The sequence below is a fragment of the Lepisosteus oculatus genome, chromosome 29 (genome assembly GCF_040954835.1).
Source record: "Lepisosteus oculatus isolate fLepOcu1 chromosome 29, fLepOcu1.hap2, whole genome shotgun sequence".
NCBI lineage: Eukaryota > Metazoa > Chordata > Actinopteri > Semionotiformes > Lepisosteidae > Lepisosteus > Lepisosteus oculatus.
The window spans coordinates 4,258,757-4,279,448 of record NC_090724.1 but is presented as its reverse complement, the minus strand read 5'-3'; the positions used below and the strand labels follow the sequence as shown (position 1 = coordinate 4,279,448).

Sequence of the window (20,692 nt, the reverse complement as noted above, 5' to 3'; positions counted from 1 at the left end):
ATGTATGAATATCAAACGCACGCATTTATATTAGTAAATACGTTCGCTGTTGTTTGTACGTTTAAATCGTATTATTCCCCCCCCCGGCCGCCCACGCTTGCAAACTATTGGCACAGGATGCTGTCAGTCAGTGCTTTTCTGGCAATGATTGGTGCGTTCTCTTTTCATTCCGCCCTGCAAGGATGAAACACTTCCTGGTTGATCTAATGTGTGTAAAGTCCGAGACATGTACTGGCTCTTTGATTGGATTGATCGCTGTTGTTTTGTTCATGTTTTATTTGATGTTTTGGTTTAAATAGAAATTCATAACGACTAAATAAGAAGAGCGCGAAGCTCGTTCTTCCAGCTCTGTACCGGTATGTTGTCTATAAAGCGGAGCTGATATATATTTTTTCATTTAGTATTCTAAAAAACTGACTGGGATAGAGTAATCTGTTAAGATTACTCAAGCACCGGACTCAAGGTAAACATGCAGTGCTCGCTGGAAAGCTTAGTACACGTTCTAGAGTCGTACAGAGGAAGAGACAAAGTGGTAAGTGTTATGTATTGTTTCAAAACAAAAGCCTAGGAGATTTATCAGTCTACTGTCTGACCAGATAAACACTTTTACATGTGGCGCTCGCTTTCTCGCCGAGATTTAAAAAAAAAAACGTTGTCAAACCTATTACACAACATTAGTGTAACAATTTACAACAATTCGAATACGAAAAAAAATCATTCGACTGTCTTAAATTTTGTTCAGTGAACTCGTTGTTTTATTGTTACTATCGATAATGCACCTTTCAAAAATGTCCCTTTTTGCACCATAGCTTCGATTCTGCAGGGTTGTTTTTACAGTAGATGACGTTCGAGGCCACAGTATGTAACGATATTAACTAGTTAAGGTTTAACCGCAGGATGTTCTGTAACTAATCCCGTGTACCTTGAACTAATGTTGAAAGTGTCACTCCGGTTACTTTTGTTTTAGTAGAAAAATAATCTTGGGTAAGGATTAGTAACATATACATATCTAATTATTGACAACAGAGTATTGAAACAATATCGTGTCCTGTGTTATCCTTATACAATGCACTGCAGCTCATGCAACCTGAAATGCTGCGATCAACAGTTTACGGGGGAACTTAGTGTTTTCATTTTACTGAAACATCACATCTGCGTCCGAATGTGTAGAGATTAGAAATGGCGTATTATACCTTATAGTGCTTTATTTTATTTTAAATTCAACCGTTTAATTCTTTATGGTTGACATCACACAGGTGTATACGGTGGCCCAGTTATCTACGCGCCTATTCAAGACGCCCCCAAAACAGGGCTGTTCTTGTGTTTGTCCAGGTCCGGACACTGTGTTATGGCTCCCAGTTGGTCGGGGGTGCCCTTGCCCAGAAGACGACGGGACAGTCCAGGCTGGGGAAGAGCCTGTTGCTGTTCTCGGCTCAGCTCAGCCGCTGCCGCACCGTGCTGAGGCTGTTCGATGATCTCTCCATGCTCTCCTACTCCAGGAGCTACGGACTCGGGACGCGGGTAATCGCCGAGCTCCCTTCTTGCCCGCACATTAAGTCATTTTATTGACAATCTCGGCACAGACATTGGGTTGGAGCTAGCACCACCCACCCCCCGAACGAGCATTAAAAAAAATCAGTCTTATGTTTTGTTTTTTAGAGTGCTGGACAGGGCAGGGGTCAAAAAGGTTTTGACCTGCATTCGCTGAAAATGATGTGTGGTTTTCACTGACTTATTTACTCATGTTGGAAGAAACGTTCAGTGAATGATATGCCATCTCTTGTCTATACTTGTTATTTTCTCTATGTAAAAGCACCCAGAGGAAACCCGTGCGAATACAAGAAGAACTTACATCCTCTCGGCACATAGCACTCCAGGTCCAGAATTGAACCCAGGGCCCAGTGCTAACCATAGTCCCACTGTGCTGCCCTTTGTAAAATACATTGGTATTTGCATGCATTACCCAATATTTTCCAGTTTTACAAGCAAAGTTCTCTACACTTTTTTTCTCACATTGCAATAAGATCACCAGACATTGCACCCGGACTGAGTGCGCACGCAGATTCGCCACCCTTGTCTTAAAATGCTTGGTTTCAATTGAATGCTCTGGGAAGCTGTTTTGCACAGATAAGTCAGAGTAATGTGAAACGAAATACTCTTAAAGAGTAAGCACTTTCTTCTGCATCCCTGTCAGTACTCCCAATCTAGGCTTCAGCAAGACAAAAACAGCACATGTTTGCCATCAGTCAGTCTCCGGGCCACTTCGTCTCCTCTATTTTTGCTCTCCTGCAATGTTGAACTGCAGATGGTGGATGTCGTTTTGCCTAGATAAAGACAGGCGCAGATCTTGCCAATAATGCTCACCCTGGCAAGGACTGTCATTTAAGAGGAGTGTTTTTTGGAAACTAGACGGATCCAGCTTAACGTTGGGTAAGGCAGAGAGGGCCCTTTAAACGACAAATTTGCAGAAACAGCAACAGACACCTTAAACGGAGCATGTGCAGTATGTTAACGAGCAGCGGAATGCAGTTGGAAGCAAATGCAGTTGGTGTATAACCTACACCAAGAAAATAAAAGTAACACAGGCTGATAAAAACACCATCAGCTAGGACTGAAAAGCCCAAAGCTTTCTTCACAAAAAACTCTCCTTGCCTTAATAATGAACTGTTGGAAACAGCCCATCATGGGTGGTGTGGTGGCTCTGTGGCTCAGGATCTGCACCTGTGGCTGGAAGGTTGCTGGTTCATACCCTGCGGCCGGCAGAGGAATCCTACTCCATTGGGCCCCTGAGCAAGGCCCTGAACCCCAACTGCTCCAGGGGCAGCGCATAAATGGCCGACCCTGCGCTCTGACCCCAAGCTTCTCTCCCTGTCTGTGTCTCTCATGGAGAGCAAGCTGGGGTCTGCGGAAAGACAAATTCCTAATGCAAGAAATTGTAAATGGCCAATAAAGTGATCTGATCTGATCTTCTCATGTTGATTTCCACTGGAGTGGGTGGTTTGTCAGGGGGAAATAAGAACCTCTGTCCTCGTAGGACGAGGATCCTGTGCTGCGGTGGATGTCTGTGCTCGGTAACGTGGCTGACCAGCTGTACTACCCCTGCGAGCACATCGCCTGGGCCGCTGACGCCGAACTCATCCGCACCAAGTCTGACAAGTGGTGGACGCTGAGCACTGCCCTGTGGGGCATTTCCCTGCTGCTGGGAATCCTCCGGTAAGTCTGGGAATCAGCCGTGACTGCTCTGTGTGGTCCGAGGTTTAAGCATGAACACCTGGAATGCCAATTTTTGAACCCATTTAAAGTTTTCGTCTCATGGGCTTTGCTAAACCTGTTTTTTTGCCTTCATGAGAGAGTTGGTGTGAATTTAGCACCTGGCATGCGCTTACAGAGAACGGCTTGATCTCTTGCAGGTCTCTGCGAGTCCTCTTGTTGCTTAAAAGGAAGATGAAGAAAAGTGAGAGGAGCAGACTGAGGGAGAGCAGGTGTGAAATGGGATCTTGGAAATGGGAGCAGCAGGGGCGTATTCAGCTGTGGAAGATGTTCTTGAGCTTTGTAGTGTGCTCATGAGTGACAATGAATTGCGCTATGTCCACGATGCATCCTAAATCTTGCACTCCACAATTATTCTTCTGGCTGCAGAAAAGAGGAGTGGAAATCTCCCATTTTTGCACAGGGCTGTGGTGTACAGTACCACATCAGTGGAATCCTAACAGTTTTTAAAAGCCCTTACAGAAACACTTTTTCCTAGAACTGATATTTATATTAGAAAGCGTTCTAAGCAGTGAAGACACCTCAAAATGAAATATTTAACAAGTGGGCAATGACATGGAAGAATGCGGCACATACACTTGACTCCATTAACGCTAGCATCTCTGTTTCTCAGTGAGCCAGGTGTCCAGCGTGGCTCCGAGATCGAGCGTCAGTTATGGTCAGAAGTGCTCACTGTGATCAGCAGCATGGCAGATTTGACCAACGCCATCCACTGGATGCCACCAGGATTCCTGTGGGCTGGATGTTTCCCCGATTGGCTGGTGGGCCTCATGGGCACTACCTCTTCCTTGATTGGCTTTCATCAGATGTGGACTGGCGAAGGAGGAGCTGGCGTCTGAGCTGAGATTTCTCGTGTGTGTGAAGTACAAAGGCTCAGCTTGCATTTCTCTCAAGGGATGGAAGGAGTTGAGAATGTGATCTTTTAAGGCTAAAGTTATATTAGCTATTGCATGGGTAAATAAGGACCTTAAATGGCACCAGATTAATGGATTGTATCTCCTTTATTTTTTTGCTTCGTTGTAACTCTCAAGGAGTTATTACAGCTCTTCATCTCTAGAGGGTACTTGTGATTCATGGACTGTGAATGATTTGACAGACCAGCCAAAACGACTCCTAACATATTACTGAAAGCTGTTTTATGTAATTTGAATTACTGTCAGGAAGTGATTATTGCAAATAATACTGGCTTCAATTAACACAAGAGGACCAAAGATTACTGTAAGTCTGTTGAAGAACCGGTGTCTTAAAGATTGGTCTTAGTTGTGTCTCGGTCAACCTATTAAAATTTGAAACGGGAAGAAAAATTGCTTTAAAATAATTTGACAAATTATAATGTTAATCTGTAGATGTTAATGTTTTAATGACTGGTTGAATTATTATTTTTTTAATTGTAAGCCTTTACTAGACATCTGTTTTTTATAACTCAGACCTCATATTAGTCGACTGCCTTTCTTGACATTTTAAAAATGAGACACCCTAAAATAATAAAATGCACGGTAATTTAAGAGATTTCTGTTTTTGAAATGCCTTTTTTTTAAATAGTGCCATTTTAATCACAGTATAGACTTTGACTATTGATAAGGAATTTGCATTGAGTTTGATTTCATCTGCAAATGTGCAGTACATTGGTATCTGAGTACTAATGACCAGTTCTCATCTGTAAACTTGGTATTGGTAGTCTAGAGCAGAGGTTCCCATCTTGGTCCTAAAGGCCCAACCTCCTGAATTTTTTTCCAATTGAAATTGAACCCTTCATTGACCCGGTAATAACAGGATTAATTTGGGTGTTGTGTTTTAACTATTTTGTTGCATTTCATAAATATATTAAACTCTTAAAAGGTTTGAGCTGAAACAAACACTTGCCAAATATTACACCCAAGTTAATTAATAGTTCAATTAAATCTCCAATTAGGTCATTAGGCTTGTCTGGAAGGAAACCTAAAGAGAAACACTGAGATTTGTGAAAGCAGACACGATTTCCAAGTCACACGGAATTCTGGATGATCTCTGCTGAGGCCACTGTCATCGCTTTACCAAGTATCATTTTAAAAACCTAAACGCTATACCCGACTTAACAGTTTATGGCTGGTTTAATATATCATATATATATATAATTAAAAACTGTCTCTGTTGAAATTCTACAGACCAGTAGTAGTTAAACAGTAATTCTACATACTTTTTAATCGTAACGCTGTAATAGTCATTTAGTGTGAACATCTAATTTTTGTCGAGAATTAAGGTATCCTAACAGCCTATGTTAAACGTTGGTTAAAATTTGAAACTTCGAAGATCTTGCTAAAGGATATCTAAACTCTATCCGAAATAAAGTGTCGCATTACAATGCGAAGCGGCCATACACATATATCTGTTATGTATTTATAATATAGTGGGGTACGTACTGTATATGTGAAGTGTAAGTAATGGGCACAATTCAAAGTTGGATGATTTGGTATTAGATTGAGCGTGCCTGGAGTCGTGCTGCCGCGCATGCGCGGGTGGTCTTGCGTGTCCAAAGAAGGCTTCAAATCCGAGTGAAATGTATCGATCATACACGAAGCATAGTTTGCGGGATTTGTCATAATGTTTCACTTTGTTCTCAACGCGTATCGACCTGTAACGTGAACTTGAGGGTGTTGAAATATGTGGCAGCAGGCGTGTTAGTGGGGGGATAATAACGCTTGTAATGCCGTTTGAAAACGTACAGTCGGCGTTGAAACCCTTAGTTTATTACTAAACACGTCGACTTTTCATCTGTGGAGTTTAAAGTGCAAAGTGTACAGAGTACGAGAAAGTTTGAATGTTCCGATTGTGAAGTCAAATAAACGGTAAGGTTTAACATTCCTCTGCTACGCGAGATATTGTAAAATCCTTTTCGCAACGTCTCTTAAGAGTGACAATAGAAAACCGAGGTATTCATTATGAATTATGTTTTTAATAACTGATCGCAAGCTGTCGAGTCTAGATGGGACGTTTCCACGTTTGGGGGAAAAAAAATCAAATCTATTTTTTGTGTGCCGAGTTATATGCAGCTTGTCGTTTTTTGTTGTTATTTAACGGATGTCTTAAGTTTCCTGTCATGCAAACTACAAGACTGCGGATTTCAAAATTGTTTTTCCACTTAAGCGTTGACAGCGTGTTTTTAGACAGGAGTATTAACTCACTATTTAGAAATCATATTGTCTTGTGCACTGTTGTGTCCATTTGTTTGGCGTAACTGGATATTTAGTATATAACGGCGCGCTGTACTGCCCAATTATACCACCGTATAATTACAGTTTCTTGAAAGATCATTCTTGTAGGTGCTTATTTTGATTTAATCAAGATTGTCTTAACGTATGCTCTTTTTTAATGTGTACTCCAGGTTGGGTATTTTTATTTTACTCATTTAAAATTATGCTGATACTTGACCTTGAATAGGATATACCCAGTTTTGAATTTGGAAACAGGGAACTACCTGTATTTGGAAATAATTTGTATTTGCTGTGACTAAAAAAAAACAACTAACATGCAAATCCTTAAAAGTGCTTTTTAAAAATAGGTGTGAGTACTCACAGCACCCTGGTTTCTAAAGGAGACCAAGTTACATAACTTTATTACGCTGTCACTTTAGGATGAAACATAAATATTCACAAATCCCAGGACCTCTGTAATACACAGCAGGTGTAATGATCATCTTAACCAGAGATTGGTCAATGTAGGCTCACCACACAGGACACGTGTTACCTGTCAGAGGTCCTTATGATGGCATGGAAGAGGACAAGCTGCAATTTAATTAACCCTTATGAAGTACAGTTTCTGCTGTGGATAAATCATTTAATTAGTTCTAATTTTAAGTGACCATCATTACCGTCGACGTAACAGTTTTGCATGTTGTTGTTTTTCCCCAGGCTTCCTCATGTCAATATTCGGTGGGACAAATTAGCCGCTGGACAAGTCAGGTGCTGGTTCCACACATCTCTGATGTCTGGATGAAGCAGAGTGTTGATTGTTCCGACACAGGCTGCTGCCCAAGGCGCGAATCCCTTGCCTGTTTTTCAGCTGGTGCAGCGCCAGCCCCTCGCTCAGGCACGGTGGGAGAGTGTGAAGGTAGACCCCCTCTCCCTCCTCCATGGCAGATTTGGATGAGCCCTTCTTGAGAGCCGAGGGGGAGGGCACCAGCCGGTCCCGGGAATGGCAAGTGAGTGGGGAGACGGTGTTGACCCAGGAGGAAGTGTCTCTGCTCCCAGGCGAACGTGCGAGCCCCCTGCTAGACGATCTGGACTCCTTCAGCTTGATCGAGCCCCCCCCGCTGGACTGGCGCTCGGACTCCTCCAGCGAGGGCTGCGCCGTGGCGGACGAGGGCGGCTCACCCCCGCCCGATGTGGACGCCGCTCAGGAGGCCCTGGGTGAGCTGGGGCTGCCTCCCAGCCCTCGCTGCTGTGCTTCAGAGCTGAGCTGCACAGCAGACTGCCAAGCCGGGCCCATTGGGAGTGAGCAGCTGGTGGAGGAGGAGGAGGAAGAGGAAGAGGAAGGTGGAAGTGGGGAGTGCCGGCAGGAAGATGAAGACCACACTCGGATCCAGGTGCTCCTTGCCCGGCTTCAGACATTAGACACGGAGGCGTCTTTCCCAGAGTCGACTGGAACTTGCGCTGACCTCCCACGCCCTCTCGTCAGCTCTCCAGAGCCCAGGGAAACAGTGGGCCATGCCATCCCGCCCGGCCCACTGAATCCGGGCATGGGGGCGACCTGGAACGAGAGGGGCGCGGGCCTGCTGTTCTCCGAGGTGAACCAGAGAGACCTGCTGAGCCTCCTCGATTGCGAGGGGGGGGCGGGGCCGGCGGCGAGGACAGACGATGGGGAGTGCACGGACAGGGACTCCGAGGTCTCGGTCACATACAGCGAGGAGAAAGGAGAGTGCCTCTGGGACCACTTAGGCCACAGGCCAGAAGCGAGCAGGGAAGACGCCCTCTCCCCTCTGGACGAGGTCCCAGAGCCCGTGTGGTTGAAGACGCCTGGCAGGGCCCCTCCGGAGGAAGAGCTGACGCCCTCTGACAGCAGTGATGTAAGGAGCGTCCCCTGATCTTGCCCCCTTCATTTCAGCTTAACCTCTGCGTGCTGTAGACACCCAGATTAGATGGCAGGTTCGGAAACAACTTCAAAATACCCATCCCTTGAGTTGTGCCTGAATGCCTTTTCAGTCCATTTAGACCCACTTAAACCAAGCTACTTTTTTTTTGTTTCTTGTCCATTTTATATTTCCACCTTGTCTTGGTAGCTTGTGCCATCTAAACTCTAACAGAGCACGTTGTGTTGTTTTGGTATCTATATGTAGTTTCACGTGTGGCTAGACGTCAGTCAACAGGTTTTGTAACAGACTAATCAGCTTTGCATTCTTGTTTCCTTTTGACTTATTTCTATTCTCAAAAGCCTTTAAGTTGGAAAAATTGACCTAATGTATTTCAGGTTTTTTTTTTCTAACACTGCATTCTCTCCACCTTGTTTTGTTTCAGAATAGCCAGAGCTACCCAGCCTATAAAGATGGTAAGCCAGGGAGTCTTTAGCTCGTGCAGTTGGTTACCTTTACTTTTCCTCTCCAGATCCCTTATGGAGAGAGGGTAACTGGTAACATGTTTCAGTGGCTGTGATCTTTATCTCTGGAATCACAAGCGTTTATGCACATCAATGATTTGCTCAGTAAGAGCCATGTCTGTATTCTTATTTATATTTTCTAATATAATTGGCTTTTTTGTTAGTTTGTTTGTGCCTTTATATTGTTCATCTGTTGTCATACGTGTACACCTGCTTTCCCGATTTATGAATGTCTGTCTCTGTGTGAGCAGTGCCTGGCCCTTGTGACCCGGAGGACCTCCTGGATGGGGTGATTTTTGGGGCGAAGTATCTGGGCTCCACCCAGATGATGTCAGATAAGAACCCCTCTACCAGTGCGCGCATGACACAGGCGCAGGAGGCTGTGGACAGAATCAAGGTCAGTTCCAGCCATCCACCAGCTTCACCCTACCAGCCCTGTCTTTCGGCAGTGGTCTAGTAACAGACTTCTGTTCCATTTCATGGAGCAGCCAGCCTTTTTGCAAATGAAGGCATCCTCAAGATTTTAAACAAAAAGGAGCTATTTATACAGAAGTGCCTTGATGAAGTGTCGAACACGCCAACAGGGCGTTCAGGTTGCAAAACTGCAAGGACTCCTCATTCACGTCACGAGTCTTTGCCCTTAATTAAAAAAAAACGTTTTGAGAGATGCACCCTGGCCTGGCCTCCCAATCAACACAAGATTGCAGCCGCTTTCAGACAAATAGGGTTTTTCTATAGATAAAAACCAGTTATCATAGTAAGAAAAACAGTAATAGCAGCTTTTTTGAGACTCTAGATCCAGCTCTCAACAGACCAGTTCTCATCCTACATCCTGTTTAACTACAATATAAACTTTTTAGCTAAACTCCCACAGTCCTTATTTTTTAAGCCCTAAAGCCCTTCTTTTGCTCCTGCACCACCCCAAGCTCCCAGCCTGTCCCCTGTCTGTAACACTGACAAGCCGACTAACAGAGCCGATACCCATCCTGCAGGAACTCTCCTTCCACCTGCGTCGTTTAGGTCTCAAACTGCAATACCAAACTTCAACTACAAAATCTTTTTCCTTCCTTAGCCACTGCTGTTCCAGATGACTCTGGATCTTCATTATTTACTTAAAATTGTTACTGATTTAATTCCCTATTACTACAAGTATTTACAAACAGTTAACATTGTTCTCTATCCTTCATTGGCAATGTGGCATGATCAAAACATAATTCCTGAACTAATTATGGTTCTTTAAGTGGATTTATATTATGGGTGCTTTTGAGCATGTGTTTTGAGGATTTTAAGGTAATTAAATCTTCTTAGTGGAGATTCTGAATGTGCTGGTAATGCACAAAACTGATTTGTACTCTGTAAATTGCAGGCTCCAGAGGGAGAGTCCCAGCCCATGACGGAGGTTGATCTCTTCATCTCCACCCAGAGGATCAAAGTGCTGAGCGCAGGCAACCAGGTGTGTGGTCTATTGTTGAAAACCCCTGAATTCCTTCACTGACGCATTCAGGCACATTTCTGCCTCTGCTTCCCTGTTTGTGGGACATTGCTTACAAAAGTGCTGGGTTGTAACATTGGGATCCTACAGGTTGCTTGGCTCCCTGCTAAGAGATACTCATAGACATGTGGACCAGGAGAGGCACAAGGAGGCAGCAGTGAACAAAGAGCAAAGCTACCAGGAGAAGCCCCACAGAAATCAGGAAGACATCCCTCATTTTCCAAAAGAAAAAGTGAAGTACAAACCAGAGAGTACAAGTGGAAAGTACATGGAGGTATATTTAAAACCAAGAATAGGAGGCCCTTCTATACCGAGAAGGCTGTGCTGTCGAAGCCCAAGCTTTGGCTGCCTTCAGGAAACAGCTGGATGAGACACTTAGACCATGTAACTACTAACTACAAGGATGGATGGGCTGAATGGCCTCCTGTTTGTTTGTGTCTAATTATGTTCTTATGATGAGAAGACCCCCCACCACCACCATTCCCAAATCTCAAAAGAGGAGCAAAGCAAACATATTTACAGAACCCCCAGCCCCCAGTGAAAAGCTGTCCGTCCCAGCCCAAATTGATCTATGCTGGCGTCACTGCTGCTGAGAGCTGAGCAACCACTGCAGCACCATTCCCAGTGCTTTGATTCCTGTAGTTGGTTTCACAAGCACTGGCGCAATGAGAGGCAGAGACATGCTAATTCAAATACTAGCACTGACGATCCTCTTTGGGTTTTAATCCATTGCTCCAGGAGGTGGCTGTCTATGTAAATGCCATCTTTTTTCTCTTTCCACCCCTCCACAGGAAGCCATGATGGATCACTCTCTGCAGCTGATCTCCTACATTGCTGATATTGGCAACATCGTGGTCCTGATGGCCCGCAGGAAGTCGGCTCCCCGCCGCGAGACCGGAGAGGGGGCGGGGAATAGTTCAGGCCACAAAAAGAAGTGCTGCATGATCTGCCATGTCTTCTGCTCCGAGGATGTGAGTCTGGCCAGGCTGCTTCTCGCGGCCGAGGGCAGTATGACTTCATCAACTTGTGAAACTTCTTCTCCACTTTGCAGGGTGTAGAACATTTCATTCCAGTTGGATGGGGCCATTCTTTTTTAACTAGAGTCCATTTTTAATCCTTTTGTGTTCTTGAACATGCCACTGAAGGAAGGTCATCTCAGACAGAACAGATCTAGATGTGGTGTAACAATTCCCGAGTGTTAAAGCCCAGTCTTTTCAACAGCCTTCTCTTGGGTCTCTCTGACTCCACTTGCAGGCTCACCTGATTGCTCAAGCGATTGGACAGGCGTTTGGTGTGGCCTACCAGCAGTTCCTGCAAGCCAATGGCATCAAGCCCAGTGAGCTGCGGCCCAGCGAGTACAGCGACTACCTGGGCACCCAGGAGCTCTACAACGGGGACCTGGTGCACTTCTCCCGCTCCGAGAACATCCGGGAGGTCAGAGAGTACCTGGCCCTTCATGCACACTAGCCTGCACACTGCAGCTCCATCACGGTTCTGTCCCAGAGCAGGTCTCCAGCTCAGTCACTTTCCCATAGTGGTCAGGTGTTGAAGTACACGATCTTCATCCCTGATCTGCCCCTGCAAATCTGTCAATCGAACAACCACAGGTTGTTGATTAAATTAACAGTTTCGCAATTAAATCAAAATGGAGTATGAGGAACAGTTTTTAACCTGTACCTATACAGTTTAATCATTCAGGTGTTTATGATTCTTTCTGCAAACGGAGCGGTGGTTCTGCGGCTCAGGATCTGCGCCTGTGGCTGGAAGGTTGCCGGTTCAAATCCCTTGGCCGGCAGAGGAATCCTACTCCATTGGGCCCCTGAGCAAGGCCCTTAACCCCAGCTGCTCCAGGGGCGCTGTACAATGGCTGACCCTGCGCTCTGACCCCCAGCTTCTCTCCCTGTCTGTGTGTCTCATTGAGAGCAGGCTGGGGTATGCGAAAAGACAAATTCCTAATGCAAAAAATTGTATATGGCCAATAAAGTGATCTTATCTCTGATCTTATCTTAAGTCAGCATGTGCAATTTTACTTATGTATTTGCACATATACTTTTCCACGATACATGTGTATGATTGGATTTGGTATTGAGTTGCTAGCAACTAACATCAGTGCTTGTGTAGTCAGCTTCAATTGAGGGGTTTGAAGGCATCTGTATCTGTTGATCCTGAACAGCTGCCTCTTGCCTCCCCCAGGTGGTGATCACAAAGGAGCGCGGGGAGATCTTGGGACTGGCGGTGGTCGAGTCGGGCTGGGGTTCCATCCTGCCCACGGCGGTGGTGGCCAACCTCCTGCACGGGGGGCCGGCGGAGCGCAGTGGGGAGCTCAGCATCGGGGACAGGATCATGTCTGTCAACGGCACCAGCCTGGTGGGCCTGCCCATTGCCACCTGTCACAGTATCATTCGGGTGAGCCGGGGGGGGGCTGCTCACTCAGATCGAAAAGGGAAAAGCATTTCTGTATTGTATACTTAGACCCCCATGGCCTCATGTTGATTTGAAAGAGGAAAACCTCATTCTGAGTGAATAAGCAAGAGTGGGTTCTTAAAAGTGCAAAGGGCTTTATAACGCGATTGTCATGTTCAGTCTGTTTATTGAATTTTAGAGCAGACAAAATAATATTACGAGATATCACCTGAGTTTTGTGGGTGTGTTCGAGTTAATTTGCCATTGCGTGTCCCAGGGCTACAGTACCAGCCCAACACGCAGCTCTGTTCATCGTGCCAGCTCAGCTTCTGCCACTCCACCCTTGATCTGCAGTGCAGTTTCCCTCGTTACCACCAAAACCGCTGATCTAGATCTCACTGCTGCTGTATAATTAGTCTTTGCTGTTGCTGCACGTTTGTTACTGCTGCTGCAGTTTTTTTTGTAGTTTTCACTTAACCTCCCCGTGCATGGAACAGTCTAGGTCACTTTTAGGAACTGTTTGATCGAGCCTCTCAAATGGCTCAACTCACAAAGGCTCCTGTCTGAGAGCAGGTTGGGCTCTATGATCCGAGTGCTGCGGGTTCGAGCCGGGATCAAGTCACTTTGTCAGCTGTGACTAGGATTCCCTTATTGGAAGCCCACAGTGGGAATAGCTGGCCTGCTCTCTTGGCTCAGGGCAGACTGCGGTGCTGTCGGTGACGGTTGCAATAAAAATGGTGAAAGACGAGTGGCTCAAAGTGACTCAGAGGGTCTTTGGAGTCTGCCTGGCCCTTCTCCACTGTGTGTGGGCCTAGGGAATCCTGAAAAACACCCGACTGGCAATTGTAACTCTGGTGACTGTGTAACAAGAAAAGAATCGACTATTCTAAATTTAGGAAGAAAGAAATAGTGTCCAGATATCATATCATAATTCTTAAGGTTAAAATTAATGGTTAAAGTAATACAAAAAGAAACCCCACACTGTGCTGACAATTTTGAAACGGATCACCTATTCTGCAAAGAGGAAATGCACCACATTATATTAAAATTGGTAACATTTAATAAAGTTTGGAGCGCCTATTAAATCTGAGATATACAAACACATCCTCCTGGTTTGCAGAAGTCCTGAATTAGAAAACGACAGCTTATTTTTGATATTGGGGAAATACAGTTGAAGAGGGTGATGTAGAGATTATTTTAATAGGTGTTGGACAGCTTCCTAAGATCCATGTGTTTGAGAGATCATCACTGGTTACTGGAGAAAATATTTAGTCGAGATCATTTTTGTTTCGCTCATTTAAGGATCTGAAGAACCAGGTGGAGGTGAAGCTCAGCATCGTCCACTGTCCCCCTGTCACCATGGCGATCATCAAACGCCCAGATCCCAAGTATCAGCTGGGTTTCAGTGTGGAGGATGGGATTGTAAGATCTTCCTGTGCTTTTTGTTACAGCTTTGCGACACTTGTCTGTTTGGGACTCTCAGAGGTTCTTGGGTATTGATCTGGCATTTTCCAGATGGTTTTCAGTTAGCATCAGTGGAACACTTGATTTCAAAGGCTAATATTGTAATCTGTTAACTTGGTCCTACTATTCTATTTTCAGCCTTTCGAAGATCTTCAGTTAGAATTCTTGTAAAACGTGCCTTGAGCCAATTGGATAGCCAATGTATCGTGCACCTCAGGAAATGATCCAAATAAGTGAGAAGTAAGATTCCCCCCTCATTCATCCACCCCCTCCTGTCCTGCCTCTCTGTGCTGTGCAGATTTGCAGTCTCATGCGGGGGGGCATCGCGGAGCGGGGGGGCATTCGGGTGGGCCACCGCATCATCGAGATCAACGGGCAGAGCGTGGTGGCCACTCCGCACGAGAAGATCATCCACATCCTGGCGCACGCAGTCGGGGAGGTGAGCGTGGCCAGTAGTGAGACTGCACATGCCTTCAGGCTGGCTCGGGAGGGGTTCCCCACAGCCCCAGAGGTGCACACGTTGTGGTGCGTCAGTCCTGCTCCACAGGGGAAATAGAGGCATGTGTGCATACTGTAAGTGGTGCCTTATGATGTGCATAAGGCTCCCCTAAGAGCTGTATGTGCACTCGAGAGCCTTCTAGTCCCGGAAACTACACCTTCAATGTCACAAAAGGCGACGCAGTTACTGCTGCTGCATAAATAGGTTTTAATGGTGCCGACAGTGGTTGTCAAAGCCAAATCATGATTGGTTGTTAGTGTAAACCCCCGTATGAAGTGAGAAACATATCCAGTGGTGTTTTGCACACAATTAAATTTAAATGCACCTTAGTAATCTTGGCAGCACCTGCACTGATAACAGGGTAGCGTGTTGCCCATATGGAAACACTGTCATTTGCTTTTGTTCAGGTTGCATGGGTGTAACACACCCCATTACCATGTATTTGTCAGGCAGAAAACTTTCACTCTCCGGCTGTTGCGGCAGTTTTCCACGTTGGCATGTCTCCTGGGAGTCTTTCTTTAAGCTTAAAATTACCTAGATAACTTTAAGAAATCTGCATACGCAATTTAGAGTGTGCACATCAAAATTTAAATTCCCCCTGATAAAGCATCACATTTACCACTAGGTGTCCCATTTTCTGTCGCCATATTCCTAGTTCTTTGCCAAATAAGTGCTGAAATCAAGTCTGGAAACTGTGTAAAAACAAGTTTAATATTAGACTTTGGGAAAAGACAAGAAACAGATGCTTTTCTTCCACATACTTGGTAATTACTGAGGTTGATTGAGGACAGTTTGGACTTTGACTTAATAATATGTGATGAAATAGACTTAGCAATGTGTTTGTTGTTGTAACCTTTGTAATCACAAACTATGAACAGATTTCATTTGGGTAAAATTATTAAAGTATGTAAGTTTAAAAAGTAATTTAAATTCAAATTGCATGGCGTTGACATCAGTGTCTCATCCTGATTTGTTTGTGCTCTGAAATGCCCCCACGGTCGTCCATATAATAGCGAATTATCCCTGTGTTTAGATATGGTTTACCTTGGTTAAAATAAATGAAAAAAATGAATGTTATGAATTCTCATCTGGTTGTCTTTTTTTAACCACAGCAAAAAGATGCTGGCACTGAATAGATAGTCCTTGGTTTCCCATTGGATCCAGGCCTTTCCTGATATCCTGTAACTGGAGCCTTGTTGCTTCAGGAGATTCTTTGGACAGGACATGGAGAGAAATACCACTAAGGGGGGGTGGGGGCGCTATTATCCACATCACATTGACATATTTAAATTGAATAATTTCTTCATAAAAAAACTATGAACTAATGTATCCTATTTACAAAGCACCTTCTCTTATGAGAACTGTTCTGAGAGTTTTTGACAGTCCCGTGCAATCATTATACTTCATGGCCAGTCTTTAATTCTGCCTTTCTTAAATTTGTGTCCTTCCAGATTCACCTGAAGACCATGCCCGCCTCAACATACCGCCTGCTTACAGGACAGGAGCAGCCCGTCTTCCTCTGAGGAGGAGGAGGAGAGATGGACAAGCACTGCCAAACTGGCTGAGAAGAGTGGTCAGGGTGGGATTTTACATATGGGCTCCCCGCCTCCTGGAACTCCTCATGTGCTTCTGTGGCAGAAGAGCTATTTCAGCTACAGTTGCCTTTAGGGTCATTGCTGTGTGTCAATCAGGACGGTCCCCCTTCAATCTTGATTTTTGGATGCGAAGAGCTCTGCTCTGTGCTTTTCAAGGGTGATCGCCTTTCCAGATTTTATCTGGGCTTCTCTGAAGCCGTCGAGCAAGCGGGCGTAAAATCAGCTTTTCAGCATCCAAGCCCAAGTACCCAGGTACGGGACAAAACAAGTGTTTATAGTGCAGTGCATTGTCCACTGCCTGCGAAAACCTTTCCACTGTGTGCCCTAGGAAGTAAAAGTTCTCCCTGGCAGAGACAGTACACCATGAGTACCCGCGATGAGATTCTCCACCAAGCTTTCATGCCAGCGTGCCTCAGTAAGTCAGCTAGTATTGTCTCGTATTCCCTTTCTCTTCTGTAGGCTTCATCCACATTTTTACCAAGCCACAAGGAATATATAACGAATTACCTCTGCCGTGTGGATTAAAGCTAGCATTAACTGGGTGTTTTACTGGTTGTGCTCATCTCTAGGTCTGTGCACCCCAGCATCTATGCAGTTGCATGCAGAATTTTAAAAGTCCATGCTCTATATTGTTAGAATTCAGGAAGTGCCTTGACCTTCACATTGAGTAGAATTGAACTGGATAGGTCTGTCTTAACAATATAAGTGTATTTTTGATAAAACTGTCATGGATGTTTATTAAATAAACTCATTTAAAAAGTTTCCCCCCCCCTCCCAAGGTATTTTGATTGCTTCTGGTTTCTTGGTCAAATATTTTTCCATCTTACTTCAGAATCTAGGCTTGTTCAATGGAACCTTGCTTTAACAGGCTGATATAAAGGTGACAAGTAGTTTGAAGGCTTGTATCCACCTTCCTTGACACCCCACATTTGCATTTCTGATCGTTAGGTTTTTTATTTTCCCAGTTTAAGATGAATGAGATTCCATTTTACCGCTGTTCCTTCAGTGCAGCAAAACAGGGTGGACTGCAGGAATATGGCAGCAGTACATTATAAGCCTTGCCTCACTTTCAGGCTTTGGGGTGTTAAATTTGGTTCTTTCTGCAATTACTTCCTTTCACATCAGTCCGCTGTTGTTCTGCAAAAACCTGTCGCACTGCTTTTTTAAAATTTTATTCCCAATTAGAGCTGATGTCGCCCTCATGTAATGGCAATTGAAGTGTAAGTACAGAAAAGCATTTGGAAAAATATTGAAAATATTTCCTACAAACTACAAAATAACATGCAGATGTCTTCTACTTCAGATCATTATCTCTGTTCGCGGTAGGGGTTGTAAATGTATTGTTCACTTCTGAAAGTCTAAATTCACACCCGTTGTAAAGAAACACGATCCCCCATTCGGCCATCTGTGCTTCAGTGTGTTCCTGATGCCAGCTTGGGCTGATCTCTCGTAACTTGATATTGGGTTGTGCTTCACTAGTAGAAGCTGTTCTCCAAACGACCCAGATGTCAGAACAAGTGTTGACAAATTGAATCTCTTTTCTCCGTTTCCTGCTTGGATTAAAGCCATTTTTAATAGGGATACGCGAGTGCCTTTGATTTCTTTGATTTTTCGGAAAACGAATCAAATTTGAAAATGTAATCAGTTGTGATCTTGTCGTCCTTTCTGTGACATAAGAGGAAATTGTCAACAGTTGAGTTATTCTCCACACCCCAAATACTTTTCCTGGGGCTAAAGCAGCTCATGTCACTGCCCTAGCTGGTCCTTTGACTGTTACAATTTACTGTATGCCCGGTAGAATTGTAGGACATGGCAGCTGCCAACTTCATCATCACCTCATGCCTGAGGAATGTGGGTAGACAGACACACAGTTTACAAAGCCTGATCTCCAGGGAAACCGCAGAAGCCGGGATCATTCAGAGCAAACACCTGAAAGCTGTTCAATGTGCTCCTGCTAAAAGGATTTGTTTGTGCCTTAAGAAGAACTGCCTTTCTGTCTTGATTGCTGCAGGCCTGGATGTAAGCCTAGATCTTAAAGCAATATGGCAAGTTTATTTTCTCTATACAATTAAATTATTGAAGGGCCCTTATTATTTCTTTAGTGTATTCCTTCAAATTAATCAGACTTGGCATTGGTAAATTGAATTAGTCCTGTTGTTTTTTTAAATTCTATAAGATGTCTAATCTGAGGCCTAATTTTCTTTTCTATCTAATATGAATAACCCTTTTTGCCAAGAATTCTAGGTATTCACCCCTCTTCAAATGATCTGAGATGTTTGTTTAAACGCATTTTTCAACTAACTAGATTTTTAGTTGAGCCTAGTAAAGGATATCCATCCATTTTCAAACCACTCCGTCCAATTCATTGTAGTGGGAGAGCCGGGGCCTATCCCAGCAAGCAACAGGCGGGGTACAAGCTGGATGGGATGCCAGTCTATCGCAGGGCCCACACAGACGCAAACACTCACACCCACTCAAACCAGTGCTGATTTTTCCAAGAAGCCAATTAACCTACCAGTGTTTGGGCTGTGGGAGGAAACTCACACCAGCACACAGAGACCATACAGACAGCACCCCAGGACAGAAATTGAACCCAGGGCCCTAGTGCTGCGAGACAGCAATGCTAACCACTTCCTCACCACGTAATAAAAATACTTAAATGTTCCTTGAAATTCCTCCTTTTTTTGAAGATTAATAGAATACCTTCCTTCCAGCATTCTATTTTGCAACTGCATATTTGTAGTTCAAGAAAGATGTAACTCCTAGAACTTCCACTTTCATAAAGAAAGGAACAAACCCTTCAGAGCAGAGACCTTGGCAATTTTTTTAAATGCGGAACAGTAATCTCTGTACTTCCTGACCTTGCTCTTAAAGGTTTTTCAGTGGTGCCCTGATACTACTGGAGGCCTCTGATTTCTTATCTGATTTCCTTGTCTGGGCTGTGACTTCTTGTGTCCGTACATTACAATAAGTGTGTAAGCAAATCAGATCTCTTCATCCAGTGGGAGGAGTGACATTCTGGATGTCCACATTCCACTGCTTCTGTTTCTTTTGGGCAATTTCCCTTTATGTACCAAACTGCAAGAGCACGAGCTACTGAGATCCCAGGTGAAGTCAGTCATCATCTTGCTCTTCCATACTGCTGCTCCTGCTCCTTTTAAAAAACGCTCCCAGGAAAGACTTCACACACGGTTACCAGAACCGATTTTGAATTTCCCTTCGGCCTTTTTTCTTTTTGCCTTCTCCCGTATGCTGCTCCTTGCCCGGCCAGCCATGAAAACAAGAAGGCCAACAGCCGAAACAGACGCAGCCTTGATCGTAAACACGTCACCAGGCTCTTGGATCCAGGATTTCAGTCTTGCTTTTAAGGCGGCCTTCACCTCGTAAGGAAGAAAGCGACAGCCCATTTCCAGCTCCTGTTTGATTGTTTCAGGGGACGGGGCGGGGGAGGCCCCTGTGAGCCCTCTCGCTGAAAGCGGCAGTCAAGCAGTGCGAGCAGTAGATCTCGTTTCCTGTAAACATCAACTAATTGGTGGCTGGTGGTGCTTGTTCCAGATATATAAACCCGACTCTTCCCCCCCCTCCTTGTCTTCCCTCTTCCCCGGCCACAGGAATGTGTGCTTCAGGCCACGAGAGCCCTGCTGAGCCAGATAAAACAGCAGCAAAGGAGCTTTTGCTAAAAAGGAGAGAAGTGGCCCAGGCAGTAGCAGAACAACAGTCCAAAAAGAAAATCAAGGTGCAGATGCAATTTGCAGGTTTCCCCCAGGGGCTATCTTTAAGACCTGCTTTTTACCTTCCTCTTGTTTCTTTTTAATCAAAGAGCATCTTTTGTTGCATCCAAGGGCATGCGAAAGACATCCCAACTTTGCAGTGGGCCTTGCACCCAGAAGAGGAAAGTCTGGGCTATCCAAGACAGCACTTTTCTGTGAATGACGAGCACTGCTTCACTTAGCAATACGCACGCGGCCTGTAATGACTTGCAGACACACAAACTGCAGGGCAAAATCAGACGTCCTAGTCACTGTCTGCTCCTGCTGGCTGCCAAAACAACAATTCACGTGAGACTAAACGGCCCCATTTCTTGTTGCATCCTTGCCCATTTACAATAGTAAGGGTGGTGCATCTGTGTTTTTCTGTGATGTCACTTCAGCAGAGGCCTGGACATGCCCATTGGCCAAGCACCTCCACCACCAGTCTATGACATAGAATTCAGCATTGTTCAATACTGAGCTGGGGCAAGACGGGTACAAAAACTTACAGGAGAACGTTTGCGAATGAGAGGGAGCCATTCGGCACAGCTTGGTTGTTTGGTTGCTAGCAGCAAAGTGATGGAGGATCTCATCTGGCAGTTTCTTGTTAGGAGCTAAGCTATGGCTTGTTCCAGCCTCCCACAACCTTTTG

General features: G+C 44.8%; 2 protein-coding genes across 2 annotated transcripts; both read left to right on the top strand.

Moving 5' to 3' along the window:
• The first annotated feature begins 193 nt into the window (after window positions 1-193).
• Window positions 194-4,779, top strand: pex11g (peroxisomal biogenesis factor 11 gamma). Its single transcript, XM_006639958.3, has 5 exons — window positions 194-532; window positions 1,333-1,521; window positions 3,035-3,213; window positions 3,411-3,482; window positions 3,884-4,779. Exons 1-5 carry the CDS (start codon window positions 470-472, stop codon window positions 4,107-4,109), a joined length of 729 nt encoding a protein of 242 aa, XP_006640021.2. The 5' UTR covers window positions 194-469; the 3' UTR covers window positions 4,110-4,779.
• Window positions 4,780-5,382: 603 nt separating this feature from the next.
• LOC102686089 (amyloid-beta A4 precursor protein-binding family A member 3) lies at window positions 5,383-17,053 on the top strand. The gene is made up of 11 exons (XM_006639957.3): window positions 5,383-6,095; window positions 7,158-8,311; window positions 8,760-8,790; window positions 9,090-9,235; window positions 10,205-10,291; window positions 11,122-11,301; window positions 11,585-11,764; window positions 12,524-12,736; window positions 14,036-14,155; window positions 14,496-14,636; window positions 16,148-17,053. The coding sequence occupies exons 2-11, from the start codon at window positions 7,379-7,381 to the stop codon at window positions 16,217-16,219; spliced, it is 2,103 nt and encodes a 700-aa protein (XP_006640020.2). The 5' UTR covers window positions 5,383-6,095; window positions 7,158-7,378; the 3' UTR covers window positions 16,220-17,053.
• The last annotated feature ends 3,639 nt before the right edge of the window (window positions 17,054-20,692 follow it).

Coding starts and splice junctions, on each gene's coding strand:
- pex11g (XM_006639958.3), top strand. CDS start 470: ATGCAGTGCTCGCTGGAAAGCTTAGTACACGTTCTAGAGTCGTACAGA. Junction 3,214..3,410: donor CTGCTGCTGGGAATCCTCCG/GTAAGTCTGGGA, acceptor GATCTCTTGCAG/GTCTCTGCGAGTCCTCTTGT. Junction 3,483..3,883: donor AGCAGACTGAGGGAGAGCAG/GTGTGAAATGGG, acceptor TCTGTTTCTCAG/TGAGCCAGGTGTCCAGCGTG.
- LOC102686089 (XM_006639957.3), top strand. CDS start 7,379: ATGGCAGATTTGGATGAGCCCTTCTTGAGAGCCGAGGGGGAGGGCACC. Junction 8,312..8,759: donor CGCCCTCTGACAGCAGTGAT/GTAAGGAGCGTC, acceptor GTTTTGTTTCAG/AATAGCCAGAGCTACCCAGC. Junction 14,156..14,495: donor TCAGTGTGGAGGATGGGATT/GTAAGATCTTCC, acceptor TGTGCTGTGCAG/ATTTGCAGTCTCATGCGGGG.